General features: G+C 37.9%; 1 protein-coding gene across 1 annotated transcript in view; it reads left to right on the top strand.

Annotated features, from left to right (window-relative positions):
• The window catches only part of LOC131928915 (diacylglycerol kinase zeta), a 103,907-nt gene that overhangs the window by 50,659 nt on the left and 26,387 nt on the right, over positions 1-26,861 (top strand). Inside the window, exons 13-19 of the mRNA XM_059285084.1 lie at positions 2,500-2,648; positions 2,997-3,052; positions 5,609-5,671; positions 9,917-9,990; positions 11,247-11,355; positions 17,061-17,260; positions 19,658-19,761. Of these exons, the coding sequence (XP_059141067.1) occupies positions 2,500-2,648; positions 2,997-3,052; positions 5,609-5,671; positions 9,917-9,990; positions 11,247-11,355; positions 17,061-17,260; positions 19,658-19,761 (755 nt within the window). The remainder of the gene's footprint in view (positions 1-2,499; positions 2,649-2,996; positions 3,053-5,608; positions 5,672-9,916; positions 9,991-11,246; positions 11,356-17,060; positions 17,261-19,657; positions 19,762-26,861) is intronic.

The following is a 26,861-nucleotide window of genomic DNA, read 5'->3' as shown; positions in this document are numbered from 1 at the left end:
AGTTGGGTGACTAATGCCAGTTGGGTGACTAATGTCAGTTGGGTGACTAATGTCAGTTGTTGGGTGACTAATGCCAGTTGTTGGGTGACTAATGCCAGTTGGGTGACTAATGCCAGTTGTTGGGTGACTAATGTCAGTTGGGTGACTAATGCCAGTTGGGTGACTAATGCCAGTTGGGTGACTAATGCCAGTTGGGTGACTAATGTCAGTTGTTGGGTGACTAATGCCAGTTGGGTGACTAATGTCAGTTGGGTGACTAATGCCAGTTGGGTGACTAATGCCAGTTGGGTGACTAATGCCAGTTGGGTGACTAATGTCAGTTGTTGGGTGACTAATGTCAGTTGGGTGACTAATGCCAGTTGTTGGGTGACTAATGTCAGTTGGGTGACTAATGCCAGTTGGGTGACTAATGCCAGTTGGGTGACTAATGTCAGTTGTTGGGTGACTAATGCCAGTTGTTGGGTGACTAATGCCAGTTGGGTGACTAATGCCAGTTGGGTGACTAATGTCAGTTGGGTGACTAATGTCAGTTGTTGGGTGACTAATGCCAGTTGTTGGGTGACTAATGCCAGTTGGGTGACTAATGTCAGTTGGGTGACTAATGCCAGTTGGGTGACTAATGTCAGTTGGGTGACTAATGTCAGTTGTTGGGTGACTAATGCCAGTTGTTGGGTGACTAATGCCAGTTGTTGGGTGACTAATGCCAGTTGTTGGGTGACTAATGCCAGTTGGGTGACTAATGTCAGTTGGGTGACTAATGCCAGTTGGGTGACTAATGCCAGTTGGGTGACTAATGTCAGTTGTTGAGTGACTAATGCCAGTTGTTGAGTGACTAATGTCAGTTGGGTGACTAATGCCAGTTGGGTGACTAATGTCAGTTGGGTGACTAATGTCAGTTGGGTGACTAATGCCAGTTGGGTGACTAATGCCAGTTGGGTGACTAATGTCAGTTGGGTGACTAATGTCAGTTGTTGGGTGACTAATGCCAGTTGTTGGGTGACTAATGCCAGTTGGGTGACTAATGTCAGTTGGGTGACTAATGCCAGTTGGGTGACTAATGCCAGTTGGGTGACTAATGTCAGTTGTTGAGTGACTAATGCCAGTTGTTGAGTGACTAATGTCAGTTGGGTGACTAATGCCAGTTGGGTGACTAATGTCAGTTGGGTGACTAATGTCAGTTGGGTGACTAATGCCAGTTGGGTGACTAATGCCAGTTGGGTGACTAATGTCAGTTGGGTGACTAATGTCAGTTGTTGGGTGACTAATGCCAGTTGTTGGGTGACTAATGCCAGTTGGGTGACTAATGCCAGTTGTTGGGTGACTAATGTCAGTTGGGTGACTAATGCCAGTTGGGTGACTAATGTCAGTTGGGTGACTAATGTCAGTTGTTGAGTGACTAATGCCAGTTGTTGAGTGACTAATGTCAGTTGGGTGACTAATGCCAGTTGGGTGACTAATGTCAGTTGGGTGACTAATGTCAGTTGGGTGACTAATGCCAGTTGGGTGACTAATGCCAGTTGGGTGACTAATGTCAGTTGGGTGACTAATGTCAGTTGTTGGGTGACTAATGCCAGTTGTTGGGTGACTAATGTCAGTTGGGTGACTAATGTCAGTTGTTGAGTGACTAATGTCAGTTGGGTGACTAATGCCAGTTGTTGGGTGACTAATGTCAGTTGGGTGACTAATGTCAGTTGTTGAGTGACTAATGTCAGTTGGGTGACTAATGTCAGTTGTTGGGTGACTAATGCCAGTTGTTGGGTGACTAATGTCAGTTGTTGGGTGACTAATGCCAGTTGTTGGGTGACTAATGCCAGTTGGGTGACTAATGTCAGTTGTTGAGTGACTAATGTCAGTTGGGTGACTAATGTCAGTTGTTGGTTGACTAATGCCAGTTGTTGGGTGACTAATGTCAGTTGTTGGGTGACTAATGCCAGTTGTTGGGTGACTAATGCCAGTTGGGTGACTAATGTCAGTTGGGTGACTAATGTCAGTTGGGTGACTAATGCCAGTTGTTGGGTGACTAATGTCAGTTGTTGGGTGACTAATGTCAGTTGTTGGGTGACTGATGCCAGTTGGGTGACTAATGTCAGTTGGGTGACTAATGTCAGTTGTTGGGTGACTAATGCCAGTTGGGTGACTAATGTCAGTTGTTGGGTGACTAATGTCAGTTGTTGGGTGACTAATGTCAGTTGTTGGGTGACTAATGTCAGTTGGGTGACTAATGTCAGTTGTTGGGTGACTAATGTCAGTTGGGTGACTAATGTCAGTTGTTGGGTGACTAATGTCAGTTGGGTGACTAATGTCAGTTGGGTGACTAATGCCAGTTGTTTGGTGACTAATGTCAGTTGTTGGGTGACTAATGTCAGTTGTTGGGTGACTAATGTCAGTTGGGTGACTAATGCCAGTTGGGTGACTAATGTCAGTTGGGTGACTAATGTCAGTTGGGTGACTAATGTCAGTTGTTGGGTAACTAACGAGCATGACCTCTGCCCTTTTGAGGTGGAGCATAGAGGTGAGCAGCAATGAGAGTACTGAGGGCGAGGTGACAGAAGAGCTGGCCACAGCCACACTGCCACTCCAGGTCTTTAACAACTATTTCAGTCTGGGAGCAGATGCTCATGTGGCTTTAGAGTTTCATGAATCAAGAGGTAACTGGCTCTTACAATCTTACATCTAGCATCAAAATTTCATCTTTACAATCTTACACCTAGCATCCTAATATCATCTTTACAATCTTACATCTAGCATCATAATATCATCTTCACAATCTTACACCTTTATAATAATATCATCTTTACAATCTTACACCTAGCATCCTAATATCATCTTTACAATCTTACACCTTTATAATAATATCATCTTTACATTCTTATACCTGGCATCGTAATATCATCTTTACAATCTTACACTTAGGCCTACATAAGAATCCCATCTTTACAATGAGTCACTATTACACTTTCTTCGCTGATGAATGAACACATTTTTTTTGCTTACAGAAGCCAACCCGGAGAAATTCAACAGCCGCTTCAGAAATAAAATGTTCTACGCTGGGGTGAGTATCTGAGTTCTGTTGCTATGTCTAGTTTCTTGTGTTAAAATGTCTAGTTTCTTGTGTTAAAATGTCTAGTTTGTTGTGTTAAAATGTCTAGTTTGTTGTGTTAAAATGTCTAGTTTGTTGTGTTAAAATGTCTAATTTGTTGTGTTAAAATGTCTAGTTTGTTGTGTTAAAATGTCTAGTTTGTTGTGTTAAAATGTCTAATTTGTTGTGTTAAAATGTCTAATTTGTTGTGTTAAAATGTCTAGTTTGTTGTGTTAAAATGTCTAATTTGTTGTGTTAAAATGTCTAGTTTGTGTTAAAATGTCTAGTTTGTTGTGTTAAAATGTCTAGTTTGTTGTGTTAAAATGTCTAGTTTGTTGTGTTAAAATGTCTAGTTTGTGTTAAAATGTCTAGTTTGTTGTGTTAAAATGTCTAGTTTGTTGTGTTAAAATGTCTAATTTGTTGTGTTAAAATGTCTAATTTGTTGTGTTAAAATGTCTAGTTTGTTGTGTTAAAATGTCTAATTTGTTGTGTTAAAATGTCTAGTTTGTGTTAAAATGTCTAGTTTGTTGTGTTAAAATGTCTAGTTTGTTGTGTTAAAATGTCTAGTTTGTTGTGTTAAAATGTCTAGTTTGTGTTAAAATGTCTAGTTTGTTGTGTTAAAATGTCTAGTTTGTTGTGTTAAAATGTCTAATTTGTTGTGTTAAAATGTCTAATTTGTTGTGTTAAAATGTCTAGTTTGTTGTGTTAAAATGTCTAATTTGTTGTGTTAAAATGTCTAGTTTGTGTTAAAATGTCTAGTTTGTTGTGTTAAAATGTCTAGTTTGTTGTGTTAAAATGTCTAGTTTGTTGTGTTAAAATGTCTAGTTTGTGTTAAAATGTCTAGTTTGTTGTGTTAAAATGTCTAGTTTGTTGTGTTAAAATGTCTAGTTTGTTGTGTTAAAATGTCTAATTTGTTGTGTTAAAATGTCTAATTTGTTGTGTTAAAATGTCTAGTTTGTGTTAAAATGTCTAGTTTGTTGTGTTAAAATGTCTAGTTTGTTGTGTTAAAATGTCTAGTTTCTTGTGTTAAAATGTCTAGTTTGTGTTAAAATGTCTAGTTTGTTGTGTTAAAATGTCTAGTTTGTTGTGTTAAAATGTCTAGTTTGTTGTGTTAAAATGTCTAATTTGTTGTGTTAAAATGTCTAATTTGTTGTGTTAAAATGTCTAGTTTGTGTTAAAATGTCTAGTTTGTTGTGTTAAATGTCTAGTTTGTTGTGTTAAAATGTCTAATTTGTTGTGTTAAAATGTCTAGTTTGTTGTGTTAAAATGTCTAATTTGTTGTGTTAAAATGTCTAGTTTCTTGTGTTAAAATGTCTAGTTTGTTGTGTTAAAATGTCTAGTTTGTTGTGTTAAAATGTCTAGTTTGTTGTGTTAAAATGTCTAGTTTGTGTTAAAATGTCTAGTTTGTTGTGTTAAAATGTCTGGTTTGTTGTGTTAAAATGTCTAGTTTGTTGTGTTAAAATGTCTAGTTTGTGTTAAAATGTCTAGTTTGTTGTGTTAAATGTCTAGTTTGTTCTGTTAAAATGTCTAATTTGTTGTGTTAAAATGTCTAGTTTGTTGTGTTAAATGTCTAGTTTGTTGTGTTAAAATGTCTAATTTGTTGTGTTAAAATGTCTAGTTTGTTGTGTTAAAATGTCTAGTTTGTGTTAAAATGTCTAGTTTGTTGTGTTAAATGTCTAGTTTGTTGTGTTAAAATGTCTAATTTGTTGTGTTAAAATGTCTAGTTTGTTGTGTTAAAATGTCTAGTTTGTGTTAAAATGTCTAGTTTGTTGTGTTAAATGTCTAGTTTGTTGTGTTAAAATGTCTAATTTGTTGTGTTAAAATGTCTAGTTTGTTGTGTTAAATGTCTAGTTTGTTGTGTTAAAATGTCTAGTTTGTTGTGTTAAAATGTCTAGTTTGTTGTGTTAAATGTCTAGTTTGTGTTAAAATGTCTAGTTTGTTGTGTTAAAATGTCTAGTTTGTTGTGTTAAATGTCTAGTTTGTGTTAAAATGTCTAGTTTGTTGTGTTAAAATGTCTAGTTTGTTGTGTTAAATGTCTAGTTTGTGTTAAAATGTCTAGTTTGTTGTGTTAAAATGTCTAATTTGTTGTGTTAAAATGTCTAGTTTGTTGTGTTAAAATGTCTAGTTTGTTGTGTTAAAATGTCTAGTTTGTTGTGTTAAAATGTCTAGTTTGTTGTGTTAAAATGTCTAGTTTGTTGTGTTAAAATGTCTAATTTGTTGTGTTAAAATGTCTAGTTTGTTGTGTTAAAATGTCTAGTTTGTTGTGTTAAAATTTCTGGTTTGTTGTGTGGGATGACTGACCTAGTTGTGTGGGATGACTGACCTAGTTGTGTGGGATGACTGACCTAGTTGTGTGGGATGACTGACCTAGTTGTGTGGGATGACTGACCTAGTTGTGTGGGATGACTGACTTAGTTGTGTGGGATGACTGACCTAGTTGTGTGGGATGACTGACCTAGTTGTGTGGGATGACTGACCTAGTTGTGTGGGATGACTGACCTAGTTGTTTGATATTCTTTTTACTTTTAGGCAGGTGGAAGAGATTTGCTCAAGAGAAGTTGGAAAGGGTTTGCTGAACATATCAAACTAGAGGTCAGTTAGTAGGAACTAACTTTATAGCTAAGACTAACTTTATAGCTGACACTAACTTTTAGCTAAGACTAACTTTATAGCTGCGACTAACTTTATAGCTGAGATTAACTTTATAGCTGTGACTAACTTTATAGCTGACACTAACTTTTAGCTAAGACTAACTTTATAGCTGACACTAACTTTTAGCTAAGACTAACTTTATAGCTGAGACTAACTTTATAGCTGAGACTAACTTTATAGCTGAGACTAACTTTATAGCTGAGGCTAACTTTATAGCTGAGACTAACTTTATAGCTGCGACTAACTTTATAGCTGAGATTAACTTTATAGCTGAGACTAATTTTTAGCTGAGACTAACTTTATAGCTGAGACTAACTTTATAGCTGAGACTAACTTTATAGCTGAGGCTAACTTTATAGCTGAGACTAACTTTATAGCTGAGACTAACTTTATAGCTGAGACTAACTTTATAGCTGAGACTAATTTTTAGCTGAGATTAACTTTATAGCTGAGACTAACTTTATAGCTGACACTAACTTTTAGCTAAGACTAACTTTATAGCTGAGACTAACTTTATAGCTGAGATTAACTTTATAGCTGAGACTAACTTAATAGCTGAGGCTAACTTTATAGCTGAGACTAACTTTATAGCTGCGACTAACTTTATAGCTGAGATTAACTTTATAGCTGAGACTAATTTTTAGCTGAGACTAACTTTATAGCTGAGACTAACTTTATAGCTGAGACTAACTTTATAGCTGAAGCTAACTTTATAGCTGAGACTAACTTTATAGCTGAGACTAACTTTATAGCTGAGACTAATTTTTAGCTGAGACTAACTTTATAGCTGACACTAACATTAGAGCTGCCACAAACTTTATAGCTGAGACTAACTTTATAGCTGAGACTAACTTTATAGCTGAGGCTAACTTTATAGCTGAGACTAACTTTATAGCTGAGGCTAACTTTAGAGCTGAGACTAACTTTATAGCTGAGACTAACTCTATATCGGAGACTAACTTAGTAGCTGAGACTAACTTTATAGCTAAGACTAACTTTATAGCTGAAGCTAACTTTATAGCTGAGACTAACTTTATAGCTGAGACTAACTTTATAGCTGAGACTAATTTTTAGCTGAGACTAACTTTATAGCTGACACTAACATTAGAGCTGCCACAAACTTTATAGCTGAGACTAACTTTATAGCTGAGACTAACTTTATAGCTGAGGCTAACTTTATAGCTGAGACTAACTTTATAGCTGAGGCTAACTTTATAGCTGAGACTAACTTTATAGCTGAGACTAACTTTATAGCTGAGACTAACTTTATAGCTGAGACTAACTTTATAGCTAAGACTAACTTTATAGCTGACACTAACTTTTAGCTAAGACTAACTTTATAGCTGAGACTAACTTTATAGCTGAGACTAACTTTATAGCTGAGACTAACTTTATAGCTGAGGCTAACTTTATAGCTGAGACTAACTTTATAGCTGCGACTAACTTTATAGCTGAGATTAACTTTATAGCTGAGACTAATTTTTAGCTGAGACTAACTTTATAGCTGAGACTAACTTTATAGCTGAGACTAACTTTATAGCTGAGGCTAACTTTATAGCTGAGACTAACTTTATAGCTGAGACTAACTTTATAGCTGAGACTAACTTTATAGCTGAGACTAATTTTTAGCTGAGATTAACTTTATAGCTGAGACTAACTTTATAGCTGACACTAACTTTTAGCTAAGACTAACTTTATAGCTGAGACTAACTTTATAGCTGCGACTAACTTTATAGCTGAGACTAACTTTATAGCTGAGACTAACTTTATAGCTGAGACTAACTTTATAGCTAAGACTAACTTTATAGCTGACACTAACTTTTAGCTAAGACTAACTTTATAGCTGAGACTAACTTTATAGCTGAGACTAACTTTATAGCTGAGACTAACTTTATAGCTGAGGCTAACTTTATAGCTGAGACTAACTTTATAGCTGCGACTAACTTTATAGCTGAGATTAACTTTATAGCTGAGACTAATTTTTAGCTGAGACTAACTTTATAGCTGAGACTAACTTTATAGCTGAGACTAACTTTATAGCTGAGGCTAACTTTATAGCTGAGACTAACTTTATAGCTGAGACTAACTTTATAGCTGAGACTAACTTTATAGCTGAGACTAATTTTTAGCTGAGATTAACTTTATAGCTGAGACTAACTTTATAGCTGACACTAACTTTTAGCTAAGACTAACTTTATAGCTGAGACTAACTTTATAGCTGCGACTAACTTTATAGCTGAGATTAACTTTATAGCTGAGACTAATTTTTAGCTGAGACTAACTTTATAGCTGAGACTAACTTTATAGCTGAGACTAACTTTATAGCTAAGACTAACTTTATAGCTGACACTAACTTTTAGCTAAGACTAACTTTATAGCTGAGACTAACTTTATAGCTGAGACTAACTTTATAGCTGAGACTAACTTTATAGCTGAGGCTAACTTTATAGCTGAGACTAACTTTATAGCTGCGACTAACTTTATAGCTGAGATTAACTTTATAGCTGAGACTAATTTTTAGCTGAGACTAACTTTATAGCTGAGACTAACTTTATAGCTGAGACTAACTTTATAGCTGAGGCTAACTTTATAGCTGAGACTAACTTTATAGCTGAGACTAACTTTATAGCTGAGACTAACTTTATAGCTGAGACTAATTTTTAGCTGAGATTAACTTTATAGCTGAGACTAACTTTATAGCTGACACTAACTTTTAGCTAAGACTAACTTTATAGCTGAGACTAACTTTATAGCTGCGACTAACTTTATAGCTGAGATTAACTTTATAGCTGAGACTAATTTTTAGCTGAGACTAACTTTATAGCTGAGACTAACTTTATAGCTGAGACTAACTTTATAGCTGAGGCTAACTTTATAGCTGAGACTAACTTTATAGCTGAGACTAACTTTATAGCTGAGACTAACTTTATAGCTGAGACTAATTTTTAGCTGAGATTAACTTTATAGCTGAGACTAACTTTATAGCTGACACTAACTTTTAGCTAAGACTAACTTTATAGCTGAGACTAACTTAATAGCTGAGGCTAACTTTATAGCTGAGACTAACTTTATAGCTGCGACTAACTTTATAGCTGAGATTAACTTTATAGCTGAGACTAATTTTTAGCTGAGACTAACTTTATAGCTGAGACTAACTTTATAGCTGCGACTAACTTTATAGCTGAGATTAACTTTATAGCTGAGACTAATTTTTAGCTGAGACTAACTTTATAGCTGAGACTAACTTTATAGCTGAGACTAACTTTATAGCTGAGGCTAACTTTATAGCTGAGACTAACTTTATAGCTGAGACTAACTTTATAGCTGAGACTAACTTTATAGCTGAGACTAATTTTTAGCTGAGATTAACTTTATAGCTGAGACTAACTTTATAGCTGACACTAACTTTTAGCTAAGACTAACTTTATAGCTGAGACTAACTTTATAGCTGAGATTAACTTTATAGCTGAGACTAACTTAATAGCTGAGGCTAACTTTATAGCTGAGACTAACTTTATAGCTGCGACTAACTTTATAGCTGAGATTAACTTTATAGCTGAGACTAATTTTTAGCTGAGACTAACTTTATAGCTGAGACTAACTTTATAGCTGAGACTAACTTTATAGCTGAAGCTAACTTTATAGCTGAGACTAACTTTATAGCTGAGACTAACTTTATAGCTGAGACTAATTTTTAGCTGAGACTAACTTTATAGCTGACACTAACATTAGAGCTGCCACAAACTTTATAGCTGAGACTAACTTTATAGCTGAGACTAACTTTATAGCTGAGACTAACTTTATAGCTGAGGCTAACTTTATAGCTGAGACTAACTTTATAGCTGAGGCTAACTTTATAGCTGAGACTAACTTTATAGCTGAGACTAACTTTATAGCTGAGACTAACTTTATAGCTGAGACTAACTTTATAGCTGAGACTAATTTTTAGCTGAGACTAACTTTATAGCTTTGACTAACTTTATAGCTGAGACTAACTTTATAGCTGAGACTAACTTTATAGCTGAGACTAACTTTATAGCTGACACTAACTTTATAGCTGACACTAACTTTATAGCTGCCACAAATTTTATAGCTGAGACTAACTTTATAGCTGCCACAAACTTTATAGCTGAGACTAGCTTTATAGCTGCCACACAACAGTTGTGTTATTTTCTTCTCTCCTAGTGTGATGGGGTAGATCTGACCCAAAAAATACAGGATATGAAACTCCATTGTCTTCTCATTCTAAACATTCCCAGGTAGGTTCCACGCACCATTCTTTCAAAAATAATTGCTAGCTGGCTTGCTAGGTAGCTGGCTGGTTAATGGCTGGCTGGTTAATGGCTTGTTAATGGCTGGCTGGTTAATGGCTTGTTAATGGCTGGCTGGTTAATGGCTGGCTGGTTAATGGCTGGCTGGTTAATGGCTTGTTAATGGCTGGCTTGTTAATGGCTGGCTGGTTAATGGCTGGCTGGTTAATGGCTTGTTAATGGCTGGCTGGTTAATGGCTTGTTAATGGCTGGCTGGTTAATGGCTTTTTAATGGCTGGCTGGTTAATGGCTTGTTAATGGCTGGCTGGTTAATGGCTGGCTGGTTATTGGCTGGCTGGTTAATGGCTGGCTGGTTAATGGCTTGTTAATGGCTGGCTAGCTAGTTAATGGCTTGTTAATGGCTGGCTGGTTAATGGCTTGTTAATGGCTGGCTGGTTAATTGCTGGCTGGTTAATGGCTTGTTAATGACTGGCTGGTTAATGGCTTGTTAATGGCTGGCTGGTTAATGGCTTGTTAATGGCTGGCTGGTTAATGGCTGGCTGGTTAATGGCTTGTTAATGGCTGGCTGGTTAATGGCTTGTTAATGGCTGGCTGGTTAATGGCTTGTTAATGGCTGGCTGGTTAATGGCTTGTTAATGGCTGGCTGGTTATTGGCTGGCTGGTTAATGGCTGGCTAGCTGGTTAATGGCTGGCTGGTTAATGGCTGGCTGGTTAATGGCTGGCTGGTTAATGGCTGGCTGGTTAATTGCTGGCTGGTTAATGGCTTGTTAATGGCTGGCTGATTAATGGCTTGTTAATGGCTGGCGGGTTAATGGCTGGCTGGTTAATGGCTTGTTAATGGCTGGCTGGTTAATGGCTAGCTGGCTAGATGGTTGTGTAGCTAGAAGGTTGGATTAGGAGCTGACTTTTGAACTGTTTTCACCCTATTTGAATGTACACTTGATTTAAACCTTCAAAATAACAAATGCCGATACAAGGATTCAATCTAATGACAATCACCAGGGAGTTTTCTATGAGACAGGTGAACACAGGAGACAATTGTAGTCATGTTGGGTGTTGAACTAAGGGGAGAGAAAGAATGGCACAGTCAGCACATTGAAGGCCACACTCTACACAAGCCAGTCAGCACATTGAAGGCCACATTGCCCTCTAAACTTGACATTCAGGAACGTAAGCTGGAGAAGATTGGGTTAGAATTGGCCTACAAAGCTCTGCTTGCCTATGCACCTAACTGTGTATTTCAGATATGCAAGTGGTACGCTGCCCTGGGGCAACCCTAACGCTGTGGGCTTTGAGCCACAGACCCACGATGACGGATTTCTGGAGGTCATTGGCTTCACCTATTCCTCACTGGTAGGTCACACCCCTAGAGGAACCTTGTCTCGTTACCATGGTAACAATGTCTGTCCACAGCTTGATTCTTTGATTCTCTGCTCATCTCAACAATAAATACACGAAGATGTGGATAGTTAGTTTACCTGTGATGTATGCTCTCAACAATAAATACACGAAGATGTGGATAGTTAGTTTACCTGTGATGTATGCTCTCAACAATAAATACACGAAGATGTGGATAGTTAGTTTACCTGCTCATCTCAACAATAAATACACGAAGATGTGGATAGTTAGTTTACCTGTGATGTATGCTCTCAACAATAAATACACGAAGATGTGGATAGTTAGTTTACCTGTGATGTATGCTCTCAACAATAAATACACGAAGATGTGGATAGTTAGTTTACCTGTGATGTATGCTCTCAACAATAAATACACGAAGATGTGGATAGTTAGTTTACCTGTGATGTATGCTCTCAACAATAAATACACGAAGATGTGGATAGTTAGTTTACCTGTGATGTATGCTCTCAACAATAAATACACGAAGATGTGGATAGTTAGTTTACCTGTGATGTATGCTCTCAACAATAAATACACGAAGATGTGGATAGTTAGTTTACCTGTGATGTATGCTCTCAACAATAAATACACGAAGATGTGGATAGTTAGTTTACCTGTGATGTATGCTCTCAACAATAAATACACGAAGATGTGGATAGTTAGTTTACCTGTGATGTATGCTCTCAACAATAAATACACGAAGATGTGGATAGTTAGTTTACCTGTGATGTATGCTCTCAACAATAAATACACGAAGATGTGGATAGTTAGTTTACCTGTGATGTATGCTCTCAACAATAAATACACGAAGATGTGGATAGTTAGTTTACCTGTGATGTATGCTCTCAACAATAAATACACGAAGATGTGGATAGTTAGTTTACCTGTGATGTATGCTCTCAACAATAAATACACGAAGATGTGGATAGTTAGTTTACCTGTGATGTATGCTCTCAACAATAAATACACGAAGATGTGGATAGTTAGTTTACCTGTGATGTATGCTCTCAACAATAAATACACGAAGATGTGGATAGTTAGTTTACCTGTGATGTATGCTCTCAACAATAAATACACGAAGATGTGGATAGTTAGTTTACCTGTGATGTATGCTCTCAACAATAAATACACGAAGATGTGGATAGTTAGTTTACCTGTGATGTATGCTCTCAACAATAAATACACGAAGATGTGGATAGTTAGTTTACCTGTGATGTATGCTCTCAACAATAAATACACGAAGATGTGGATAGTTAGTTTACCTGTGATGTATGCTCTCAACAATAAATACACGAAGATGTGGATAGTTAGTTTACCTGCTCATCTCAACAATAAATACACGAAGATGTGGATAGTTAGTTTACCTGTGATGTATGCTCTCAACAATAAATACACGAAGATGTGGATAGTTAGTTTACCTGTGATGTATGCTCTCAACAATAAATACACGAAGATGTGGATAGTTAGTTTACCTGTGATGTATGCTCTCAACAATAAATACACGAAGATGTGGATAGTTAGTTTACCTGTGATGTATGCTCTCAACAATAAATACACGAAGATGTGGATAGTTAGTTTACCTGTGATGTATGCTCTCAACAATAAATACACGAAGATGTGGATAGTTAGTTTACCTGTGATGTATGCTCTCAACAATAAATACACGAAGATGTGGATAGTTAGTTTACCTGTGATGTATGCTCTCAACAATAAATACACGAAGATGTGGATAGTTAGTTTACCTGTGATGTATGCTCTCAACAATAAATACACGAAGATGTGGATAGTTAGTTTACCTGTGATGTATGCTCTCAACAATAAATACACGAAGATGTGGATAGTTAGTTTACCTGTGATGTATGCTCTCAACAATAAATACACGAAGATGTGGATAGTTAGTTTACCTGTGATGTATGCTCTCAACAATAAATACACGAAGATGTGGATAGTTAGTTTACCTGTGATGTATGCTCTCAACAATAAATACACGAAGATGTGGATAGTTAGTTTACCTGTGATGTATGCTCTCAACAATAAATACACGAAGATGTGGATAGTTAGTTTACCTGTGATGTATGCTCTCAACAATAAATACACGAAGATGTGGATAGTTAGTTTACCTGTGATGTATGCTCTCAACAATAAATACACGAAGATGTGGATAGTTAGTTTACCTGTGATGTATGCTCTCAACAATAAATACACGAAGATGTGGATAGTTAGTTTACCTGTGATGTATGCTCTCAACAATAAATACACGAAGATGTGGATAGTTAGTTTACCTGTGATGTATGCTCTCAACAATAAATACACGAAGATGTGGATAGTTAGTTTACCTGTGATGTATGCTCTCAACAATAAATACACGAAGATGTGGATAGTTAGTTTACCTGTGATGTATGCTCTCAACAATAAATACACGAAGATGTGGATAGTTAGTTTACCTGCTCATCTCAACAATAAATACACGAAGATGTGGATAGTTAGTTTACCTGTGATGTATGCTCTCAACAATAAATACACGAAGATGTGGATAGTTAGTTTACCTGTGATGTATGCTCTCAACAATAAATACACGAAGATGTGGATAGTTAGTTTACCTGTGATGTATGCTCTCAACAATAAATACACGAAGATGTGGATAGTTAGTTTACCTGTGATGTATGCTCTCAACAATAAATACACGAAGATGTGGATAGTTAGTTTACCTGTGATGTATGCTCTCAACAATAAATACACGAAGATGTGGATAGTTAGTTTACCTGTGATGTATGCTCTCAACAATAAATACACGAAGATGTGGATAGTTAGTTTACCTGTGATGTATGCTCTCAACAATAAATACACGAAGATGTGGATAGTTAGTTTACCTGTGATGTATGCTCTCAACAATAAATACACGAAGATGTGGATAGTTAGTTTACCTGTGATGTATGCTCTCAACAATAAATACACGAAGATGTGGATAGTTAGTTTACCTGTGATGTATGCTCTCAACAATAAATACACGAAGATGTGGATAGTTAGTTTACCTGTGATGTATGCTCTCAACAATAAATACACGAAGATGTGGATAGTTAGTTTACCTGTGATGTATGCTCTCAACAATAAATACACGAAGATGTGGATAGTTAGTTTACCTGTGATGTATGCTCTCAACAATAAATACACGAAGATGTGGATAGTTAGTTTACCTGTGATGTATGCTCTATGGGAGCCGGACACTTGCCCGAATGCGACAAATGCCCAAATGGATACTTGCCCGAATGCGACAAATGCCCAAATGGATACTTGCCCGAATGCGACAAATGCCCAAATGGATACTTGCCCGAATGCGACAAATGCCCAAATGGATACTTGCCCGAATGCGACAAATGCCCAAATGGATACTTGCCCGAATGCGACAAATGCCCAAATGGATACTTGCCCGAATGCGACAAATGCCCAAATGGATACTTGCCCGAATGCGACAAATGCCCAAATGGATACTTGCCCGAATGCGACAAATGCCCAAATGGATACTTGCCCGAATGCGACAAATGCCCAAATGGATACTTGCCCGAATGCGACAAATGCCCAAATGGACACTTGCCCGAATGCGACAAATGCCCGAATTGACACTTGCCAGAATGCGACAAATGCCCAAATGGACACTTGCCCGAATGCGACAAATGCCCAAATTGACACTTGCCCGAATGCGACAAATGCCCAAATGGACACTTGCCAGAATGCGACAAATGCCCAAATTGACACTTGCCAGAATGCGACAAATGCCCGAATTGACACTTGCCAGAATGCGACAAATGCCCGAATTGACACTTGCCAGAATGCGACAAATGCCCAAATGGACACTTGCCCGAATGCGACAAATGCCCGAATTGACACTTGCCCGAATGCGACAAATGCCCAAATGGACACTTGCCAGAATGCGACAAATGCCCAAATGGACACTTGCCCGAATGCGACAAATGCCCGAATTGACACTTGCCCGAATGCGACAAATGCCCGAATTGACACTTGCCCGAATGCGACAAATGCCCAAATGGACACTTGCCCGAATGCGACAAATGCCCAAATGGACACTTGCCCGAATGCGACAAATGCCCGAATGGACACTTGCCCGAATGCGACAAATGCCCAAATGGACACTTGCCCGAATGCGACAAATGCCCGAATTGACACTTGCCCGAATGCGACAAATGCCCAAATGGACACTTGCCCGAATGCGACAAATGCCCGAATTGACACTTGCCAGAATGCGACAAATGCCCAAATTGACACTTGCCCGAATGCGACAAATGCCCGAATGCGACAAATGCCAGAATGCGACAAATGCCCGAATAGACACTTGCCCGAAGGCCGTTTGCCCGAAAAATGTTAATATTAGAAAATAAATAATATCACCAAATAGACATTCTTTAATCAATTTAAGTTTGAAATATTGATAATAAACACAATTCTAAGCATAAAATCAAAGTTGTTTATAATTTTAAAATTTTGCTTTTATTTATTTTTTAAACTGAGAAAATGCTGTAAAAATCGTTGCTCTTTATTAAATGTAAGGTGATGTTGGCGGCGGTATCTTTACATTCTTTTGATGTATGTTTTGAACACCTTGTTTAGCCGACGTGTTGCGGTGGTTATACAGCGTTTATGACACTGTAGGCGGCGCGGCGCAACATTAAACAGAGGCGCGTTTGTTTTATTTTTTTTTTGTTTTTTTTAACATGTGTGGTGATCATTTCACAAGAACGAGGCTCGGTCTAGGCGGCGAATTTACAAACTAAAGATAGTCAATTATGTTTTATCTCCATTTGTTGAAGTGATTACTTAATAAATAAAGCAATATTCATTATAAAATCCTGATATAAACGAAAATGGTATTTTTTTGTGTTGTTTCAGAGATAGGAATGAAAATATGTTTGTACACTTTTTATATAGCAAGTACTAATTAATTTAGAATGTCTGCGTGGTAAAATATAATATTATTTTATTCTTTTCTTTTTGCTTAGATAATCATATATTGTTTCTAAAAAATTCAAATTTAAATTGAATACGAATGATTATTAGTAATATATAATATAAACATTTTTCGGGCAAACAGCCTTCGGGCAAGTGGCATTTGTTGCATTCGGGCAAGTGTCCATTCGGGCATTTGTCGCATTTGGGGCAAGTGTCCATTCGGGCATTTGTCGCATTCGGGCAAGTGTCCATTCGGGCAATCGGCCTTCGCGCAAACGGCATTCGGGCAAGTGTTTTTCAGGAATTTGTCGTAGAACCATGCTCTATGTGTAAGAATGTGGGTACCAAGTTTACCCGTGATGTATCCTCTATGTGTAAGAATGTGGGTACCAAGTTTACCTGTGATGTATCCTCTATGTGTAAGAATGTGGGTACCAAGTTTACCCGTGATGTATCCTCTGTGTGTAAGAATGTGGGTACCAAGTTTACCTGTGATGTATCCTCTATGTGTAAGAATGTGGGTACCAAGTTTACCTGTGATGTATCCTCTATGTGTAAGAATGTGGGTACCAAGTTTACCTTTGATGTATCCTCTATGTGTAAGAATATGGGTAACAAGTTTACCTGTGATGTTTGCTCAGGAACTAAGACACTATCATTGCACAGATTAAGACACTATGCTGTTTTGTATGTTGTAGGCAACTTTATATGTTGGAGGCCATGGTGAGCGCTTGATGCAGTGTCGAGAAGTGCGCCTGACCACATACAAGTCCATGCCTATGCAAGTGGATGGTGAGCCGTGTCGACTCCGCCCCTCTCACGTCAACATTACATTCCGCAACCAAGCCAACATGCTCATTAAACCAAAGAGAAGAGGATCTATGCCTATTGCCAATGAGTTAGTCTGATCAATTTACTAGCAGTTCAATTTTTACAGTAATGCTCTCATAAATTGACTAGACAGATGATGTTGTCATAAATTGACTAGACAGATGATGTTCTATCATAAATTGACTAGACAGATGATGTTCTCATAAATTGACTAGACAGATGATGTTCTATCATAAATGACTAGACATGATGTTCTCATCAATTGACAAGACAGATGATGTTCTCATAAATTGACTAGACAGATGATGTTCTCATAAATTGACTAGACAGATGATGTTCTATCATAAATTGACTAGACCGATTAAGCTCTGTCATAAATTTACTAGACAGATGATGTTCTCATAAATTGACTAGACAGATGATGTTCTCATAAATTGACTAGACGGATGATGTTCTATCATAAATTGACTAGACAGATGATGTTCTATCATAAATTGACTAGACAGATGATGTTCTTATCAATTGACTAGACAGATGATGTTCTATCATAAATTGACTAGACAGATGATGTTCTATCATAAATTGACTAGACAGATTATGCTCTGTCATAAATTGACTAGACAGATGATGTTCTATCATAAATTGACTAGACAGATGATGTTCTATCATAAATTGACTAGACAGATGATGTTCTATCATAAATTGACTAGACAGATGATGTTCTATCATAAATTGGCTAGACAGATAATGTTCTCATAAATTGACTAGACAGATGATGTTCTATCATAAATTGACTAGACAGATGATGTTCTATCATAAATTGACTAAACAGATGATGTTCTATCATAAATTGACTAGACAGATGATGTTCTATCATAAATTGACTTGACAGATGATGTTCTATCGTAAATTGACTAGACAGATGATGTTCTATCATAAATTGACTAGACAGATGATGTTCTATCACAAATTGACTAGACAGATGATGTTCTATCATAAATTGACTAGACAGATGATGTTCTATCATAAATTGACTAGACAGATGATGTTCTATCATAAATTGACTAGACAGATGATGTTCTATCATAAATTGACTAGACAGATGATGTTCTATCGTAAATTGACTAGACAGATGATGTTCTATCATAAATTGACTAGACAGATGATGTTCTATCATAAATTGACTAGACAGATGATGTTCTATCATAAATTGACTAGACAGATGATGTTCTATCGTAAATTGACTAGACAGATGATGTTCTATCATAAATTGACTAGACAGATGATGTTCTATCATAAATTGACTAGACAGATGATGTTCTATCAGAAATTGACTAGACAGATGATGTTCTATCATAAATTGACTAGACAGATGATGTTCTATCGTAAATTGACTAGACAGATGATGTTCTATCATAAATTGACTAGACAGATGATGTTCTATCATAAATTGACTAGACAGATGATGTTCTATCATAAATTGACTAGACAGATGATGTTCCATCATAAATTGACTAGACAGATGATGTTCTATCATAAATTGACTAGACAGATGATGTTCTATCATAAATTGACTAGACAGATGATGTTCTATCGTAAATTGACTAGACAGATGATGTTCTATCATAAATTGACTAGACAGATGATGTTCTATCGTAAATTGACTAGACAGATGATGTTCTATCGTAAATTGACTAGACAGATGATGTTCTATCATAAATTGACTAGACAGATGATGTTCTATCATAAATTGACTAGACAGATGATGTTCTATCATAAATTGACTAGACAGATGATGTTCTATCATAAATTGACTAGACAGATGATGTTCTATCATAAATTGACTAGACAGATGATGTTCTATCATAAATTGACTAGACAGATTATGTTCTATCATAAATTGACTAGACAGATGATGTTCTCATAAATTGACTAGACAGATGATGTTCTATCGTAAATTGACAAGACAGATGATGTTCTATCGTAAATTGACTAGACAGATGATGTTCTATCATAAATTGACTAGACAGATGATGTTCTATCATAAATTGACTAGACAGATAATGTTCTCATAAATTGACTAGACAGATGATGTTCTATCGTAAATTGACTAGACAGATGATGTTCTATCATAAATTGACTAGACAGATGATGTTCTATCATAAATTGACTAGACAGATGATGTTCTATCATAAATTGACTAGACAGATAATGTTCTCATAAATTGACTAGACAGATGATGTTCTATCGTAAATTGACTAGACAGATGATGTTCTATCATAAATTGACTAGACAGATGATGTTCTATCATAAATTGACTAGACAGATGATGTTCTATTGTAAATTGACTAGACAGATGATGTTCTATCGTAAATTGACTAGACAGATGATGCTCTTGCCCTCTGAGGCTGGCCAAGGATGGTGTGAATAACTCCAGTTGTAGTCCTGACTTTGCCTTTTTCAGTCCTCCCTCTTCTGTGCCTGAACGTCTGAGGCTTCAGGTCAGTCGCGTCAGTTTGGCAGACTATGAGCTGCTGCACTTTGATAAGGACAACTTACGTCAAGCATGTAAGTCAGCCACAAGTCACAACATACAGCCCTCATACACAACATACAGCCCTCATACACAACATACAGCCCTCATACACAACATACAGCCCTCATACACAACATACAGCCCTGATACACAACATACAGCCCTGATACACAACATACAGCCCTGATACACAACATATAGCCCTGATACACAACATTGTAACGTTAACCTATCTATCAGCCAAATAGAAGGAGAACGTCCCCGGATTCTTTTTTCGGGGTCATATGCAAATGCCTTACGGCCTAAGTGGATGAACACTTAACACAACGACCACTAGGGCTCGAATTTAATGTCTAGGGAAGCTAGTGATACTATTGTAATTAACACTCATCCAATCTACATACGACCTTTTAATCAGCGAACTCAGTTGTGGCAGAACACAAAGATGAACTAGATAAAATATTTAATGTATAAAATATCAAAAACCCAACTTACACAATGTAGGAAAAAACACTATCACAGATTTCTACACTGTCTAAAGAACAGCTACAGGCCACACAACACTGCTGTAGCTTCAAGACTTACTTAGCGACAAGTAATATTAAACTAGAAGACTAAATCAACTGAAGAAAGCAAGGCACACACAGGTCTTAAGTACTCTCACGTTCAAATGGTCAGAGTCTATAGCCGGACAATATGGACGGCTGTCTGATCAAGGTAAAACTGCCTCGTAGACTGCCAGGTCAAGATAAACTGCCTCGTGTTGCGAGTGTGCAGAGCAATTAAAGACTTCTGTGACAGGGGAGGTTATCCTCAACTCATGTCGCCATTGGTTGGGATAATCATCTGATCAGAATCATGCAATCAGATTTTAATGGAAAATTTCTATGTCTCAAACACCTTAATAAGTCAGTGGAAAAACCCCAGGTGTTACACCATCATTCCATATAAGGAATTATACAATGTCAAAATAAAAATGACTCGACCTAAGTAGGTCACATCCCCTCCCTTTTTGGAAGTGACAGATAGGTTCCACAAAAAACATACATAAGGAACCAATCTGGCAATGAAATAACAAAAATGTTTTACAATTGTAGGCAATCAAAATCATAACACCAGATGAAAATATCCCTGAACATAAAAGGGAAGTAACTCCAACTTTTACAATTGGTGAAAGGGGAGTAACCCTTCAAAAAGTAATTATACATCAAAATCCCTCAAAAAAGGGTATTACAATATTTCCATGAGGATATTAAAAGTGGTAAACCCGCCAGGGTAAGACCTTTATTTCAATGACTAGCTACAATATCAATTGAGTCATATGAGACATTTTATTATAAAAGATTACATATAATCAAAAACCACCTTTAATTAAGGTACACCTGAAAATAAACAAAATATTCAACAGGATTGGAATTTTGAAAAAAATTCAAAACTCACACCACTCATTTTCATATGAGTGACACTCAAACAAAAACCTGTTTATGGTCCTAATGAACCACAAAGCATGTCACATGATCAATGTGTACAACAAGATTTTACATCCTTGACAAACAATCAGCCACAACATTATCACTACCCTTAATGTGTGAAATTTCCAGATTAAAATTTTGGAAATATAAGCACCATCTCAATATTCTTTGATTTGTCTGTCCTAACTTAGAGGTAAATTTCAGGGGATCATGGTCAGAAAACACTCTGACTGGATTGGTTGAAGAAGAGACATAGACTTCAAAATGTTGTAATGATAAAACCAAAGCTAAAGCTTCTTTTTCAATAGTAGAATAATTCTTTTGGTTCTCATTTAACTTCCTGGAAAAAAAAGCAATGGGATGGTCAATTCCCATGTTGTCTTCTTGAAATAGGACTGAGCCAATGGCTAAGTTGCTAGCATCAATGGCAAGTTTAAAGGGCTTGCTAAAATTTGGTGCAGCCATAACAGGAGCATTTGATAAAAATGACTTAATGGTTAAAAAAGCTTCTTGACATTTATTGGACCATTCAAACTCAACACCCTTTTTCAATAATGCAGTAAGAGGTTCAGCAATAGCTGAAAAGTTTTGACAGAACCGCCTATAGTAACCAGCCATCCCAAGGAACTTTTTGATCTCTTTACAATTTTTGGGAGGTGGCAACTTTACAATAGCATCTACTTTAGCTTCAATGGGCCGAACTTGGTTCGTTCCCACTTGATAACCCAAATAGGTAATTGAAGCTTTACAGAAATCACTTTTATGTAAGTTTACAGTAAAATTAACTTCAGACAATTTTCTAAAAAGGTTAGTCAATTGAACAATATGTTCTTCAAAAGTATTAGAAAATACAACTATATCATCTATGTAGGCCTCACATTGGTCTATGTCAGCAATGACAGAGTTAATGACTCTCTGGAAAGTTTGACCAGCATTTCGCATACCAAAGGGCATACGTTTGTATCTATAAAAACCATTAGGGGTTACAAAAGCAGATATTTCTTTTGCACGGTCAGATAAGGGGATTTGCCAGTATCCTGAAAGTAAATCAATTTTGGAAATTATCTTAGCTTGACCAACTTTATCAATAACGTCTTCTATCCGAGGTAATGGATAGGAATCAGCTTTGGTGAGCGCATTCACCTTCCTAAAGTCGGTCACAAACCTGAAAGATCCACCGTCTTTCGGTACTAGGAGACATGGGGAACTCCAGTTGCTGAAACTGGGCTCAATGATATCATTCTTGAGCATATAATCAATTTCATCTTTTATCAAAGCAGCTTTTTCCGGGTTAACTCTATAGGGGTGTTGTTTAATGGGTTTTGCGTCACCAACGTCTACATCATGAGGTGGTACTTTCGCTTCTTTGGGGACATCCCCAAAAATAGAGGGAAATGTCTCAAACAACTGAGACAACCTATGGCTTTCCTCTGTGGACAAATGCATAAGGTGGACATTCAAATTATCTAAAAAGGAAGAATTTACCAATTTTGGGGGTTTCAATTTATCATGTATCACATCATCAGAAACATTTGAACATACAGGTAAAGTAATTTTATCTGTGGATTGAAAATTGTTACAATTATCATAATACTTTTTCAGTGAGTTGACATGATACACTGTCTGTTTCTTTCTTCTGTCGGGCGTATTGACAACATAGTTCAAATCACTTAATTTTGAATGCACAGTAAAGGGTCCACAATATCTCAAGGATAACGCATTGTTCAGATTAGGCACTAGCACAAGAACTTTGTCGCCTGGATTGAATGTTCGTTTACAAGAACTCTTATCATACAGTCCTTTCATTCTCACTTGGGCCTTTCTTAAGTTCTTGTGAGCCATTTCGCACACGGCTTTCAGTCGAACGTGAAAATCGTCGAAGTTTTCCACTGGATGATCACTGGTACCTGTCCAACGTTCGTGTATCAGCTTCAGGGGGCCACGGACAGAATGTCCAAACACAAGTTGAAAAGGCGAGTAACCTAAAGAGTCCTGGACACAGTCCCTCGCGGCGAAAATAATCCAAGGAACAGACTCATCCCATTGGGTGTTACTGTTAGCGAATGTCCTTAGCATGGTTTTGAGGGTTTGGTGGAACCTCTCAAGTACGCCTTGAGACTGAGGGTGGTAGGCTGAGCTGGTGATGTGGGTAACGCCTAACTTGGCTAGCGCTTCCTGAAAATGGTGACTGGTGAAGTTGCTGCCTTGATCTGTTTGCACGATTCTAGGTACTCCAAAGGTAGTGAAGAACCGGGTCATGGCTCTGACTACAGTCTTTGCCTTAATGTTCCGTAAGGGAATCGCCTCGGGAAAACGGGTACTTGAACACATAAAGGTAAGTAGGTACTCGTTGCCCGCCTTGGTTTTAGGCAAGGGACCTACACAGTCCATGACGATTTTAGAAAAAGGTTCTTCTAATACAGGAATCGGACTCAAAGGGGCCTTAGGAATTGTCTGGTTTGGCTTTCCGGCCAACTGACAGTTCGTGCAACTTCTGCAGTAACGCGACACATCATTTCTCATTTTGGGCCAAAAGAACAGTTCTTTGATCTTCGCCGTCGTTTTAGTGACTCCTGGGTGCGCTGACATTGGATGGTCATGTGCCAGCTTAAGTATTTCATGCCGATAAGGTGGAGGGATCCACAGCTGGTTTTTACCCAACCATGGTTCGGCCGGTGAGGCAATCACTGGTATAGCGCGACGAAAGAAGAGGCCGTTCTCGGAGAAATATTCTCCATCGTCAGATGATAGAGATTTTTCGACCGTTGCCTTGAGTTCCGCGTCGACTTGCTGAGCTTTAATGATGTCTTCCTGAGATATCCTCAGGGGTAAGCCCAGGCTTGTGTTTTCTGGAAGCATAGACTCCAGTTTGGGAGTCGAATTTCTTGACGATGATGGCGGGTGTGGTTCAGACGTTGTGTCAGCCAATTGTTTGGTCTGGCTTCTTGTCACCGCACATGCAGGATACAGTTCATTATCATTATCTGGAACTGTTGACAAAGGGTCTGAAACCGTACAGGGGTATACTTTGCTTCCCGCAAGGTCATTCCCTAGAAGTAGGTGTACTCCTGGGACTGGAATACTATCTATCACACCTAAAATGACCTCACCTTCGACGAGATGATGTTTCAAGGCAAACTTGTGTAGAGGGACGACAGTAGATTTTGTCCCCACTCCCTGGATAATGGAAATCCTTCCGGTGTTCGTCTCTGGTGAAATGTCCATTGAACTTTTCAAAAGGAGTGATTGTGACGCTCCTGTGTCTCTTAGGACGGTGATATTCTTCTGAGACAACGGATCACCTGGTTTGCTAATGATGGCTTCGGCAATAAAAGATGAAAAGTCAACTTTTCTCGATCCCTCGAGATCGGTAGACTCGGCAGAAACTGGATGGTGGCGAGAACAGTCAAAATGTGACTGCACATAATGTGTGGAGACTTGACTACCTTCTTGCGGACACTTAGGGTTAGAGTCCTTTTGAATTCTAGAGTTCATAGTTGAACTGGCTGCTTGAGGGGATAGAGCATAGTGCGCGGAAGTACGCACCACCTCCCTGTTATTCTGAAGACGTTTGTAACAGTCCTTGACATGGTGACCAGGCCTTTTGCAGAACTGGCATACCGCTCGACGATTGAGAGTTGATCTTGGTTTCTCTCTGGACTGTGATGCCTTCAAATGTTGGCCAACAGGATGATTGCTGCCAAAAAGGGGAAGCACGGGGTTGAGGCGGTTTCCTGACACTGGTGGTTTCCTATGCACCAACATATATGTGTCAGCCGACTCAGCAGCCTTCTGGATGTCAGTTATCTTGTTATCCAGAATGTGTAGTCGTATCTCTTCAGGCAGGGACGATAGGAATTCTTCCCTTAGGATAAGTGACCTCAGTTTCTCAAACTCAGAAACTTCCTCCGAGTGTAGCCACCTTGAAAATATTTTCTCCTTTTCAAAGAGAAATTCCACATATGATTGTGTGGGTAACTTGCGGAGTGTACGGAATTTTGTCCGATAGGCCTCGGGCGTCAGTGCGTAGGCCTTTAAAATGGCAGTCTTGACCAAACTATAGTTATTTTGAACGTCGTGAGAGAGTGCCTGGTATGTTTTTGCAGCTTTCCCAGTAAGGACAGAGCTCAATAAAGCAGTAATGGAAGATTCGGGCCATTCACATGTCTTCGCTAAACTCTCAAACGAGTTAAAGAAAACGACCAAATCTGTTTCATCAAATTTAGGAACTAATTTCCCAAATTTGGCAATCACTTGCCCTACCGACAACTTTTTTGGATCTACCAGAGAAGTGACATCACTAACTTTACCCAATTCTGATTCCAACCTCCTCCTATCTAAAGCAATTTTAACTTCCAACTCCTGTTCTTTTAATGCCTTCTCTAAAGCAACTTTCTCCTCGCGGAGTAACACACCAGCCAACAAACTTTCATCAAATACCCCTTCATTAATGAAATGAACAACAATTTTATCTCTCAACACCTCTGACTTCTGCGTAACAGAATAATCCAATTTCAATTCCTTAACAACACTAACCAAAACTTTTCTACTCAACTTTTCTACATCTTCAACAGTAGGATTAGCCAAAAAAGACTCCATAACACTAACTTTCAAATCACAACAAGCCTAGATCCTTTAAATTAATACACAGCGTTGGGCCGTGTACTTGACCTCTAAATGTAGGACGTGACACGTCTGCTTATTTGACCTAGATACTCTAGCCTGAGCGCGCGTTGTAAGACCACGGCGCTACACTGGATATAAAAACAACTAAATCCAACTAACCTTAGTATTCAACTGATATAAACAACAACTGGAACGACAGATTAAATCTCGGCGAGCCCCCACTTTGTAACGTTAACCTATCTATCAGCCAAATAGAAGGAGAACGTCCCCGGATTCTTTTTTCGGGGTCATATGCAAATGCCTTACGGCCTAAGTGGATGAACACTTAACACAACGACCACTAGGGCTCGAATTTAATGTCTAGGGAAGCTAGTGATACTATTGTAATTAACACTCATCCAATCTACATACGACCTTTTAATCAGCGAACTCAGTTGTGGCAGAACACAAAGATGAACTAGATAAAATATTTAATGTATAAAATATCAAAAACCCAACTTACACAATGTAGGAAAAAACACTATCACAGATTTCTACACTGTCTAAGGAACAGCTACAGGCCACACAACACTGCTGTAGCTTCAAGACTTACTTAGCGACAAGTAATATTAAACTAGAAGACTAAATCAACTGAAGAAAGCAAGGCACACACAGGTCTTAAGTACTCTCACGTTCAAATGGTCAGAGTCTATAGCCGGACAATATGGACGGCTGTCTGATCAAGGTAAAACTGCCTCGTAGACTGCCAGGTCAAGATAAACTGCCTCGTGTTGCGAGTGTGCAGAGCAATTAAAGACTTCTGTGACAGGGGAGGTTATCCTCAACTCATGTCGCCATTGGTTGGGATAATCATCTGATCAGAATCATGCAATCAGATTTTAATGGAAAATTTCTATGTCTCAAACACCTTAATAAGTCAGTGGAAAAACCCCAGGTGTTACACCATCATTCCATATAAGGAATTATACAATGTCAAAATAAAAATGACTCGACCTAAGTAGGTCACAACATACAGCCCTGATACACAACATATA

This window comes from Physella acuta, unplaced genomic scaffold (assembly GCF_028476545.2).
Source record: "Physella acuta isolate Inbredline_101_S28 unplaced genomic scaffold, ASM2847654v3 ptg001567l, whole genome shotgun sequence".
Lineage (NCBI taxonomy): Eukaryota > Metazoa > Mollusca > Gastropoda > Physidae > Physella > Physella acuta.
This window is presented reverse-complemented; position numbering and strand designations above follow the sequence as displayed.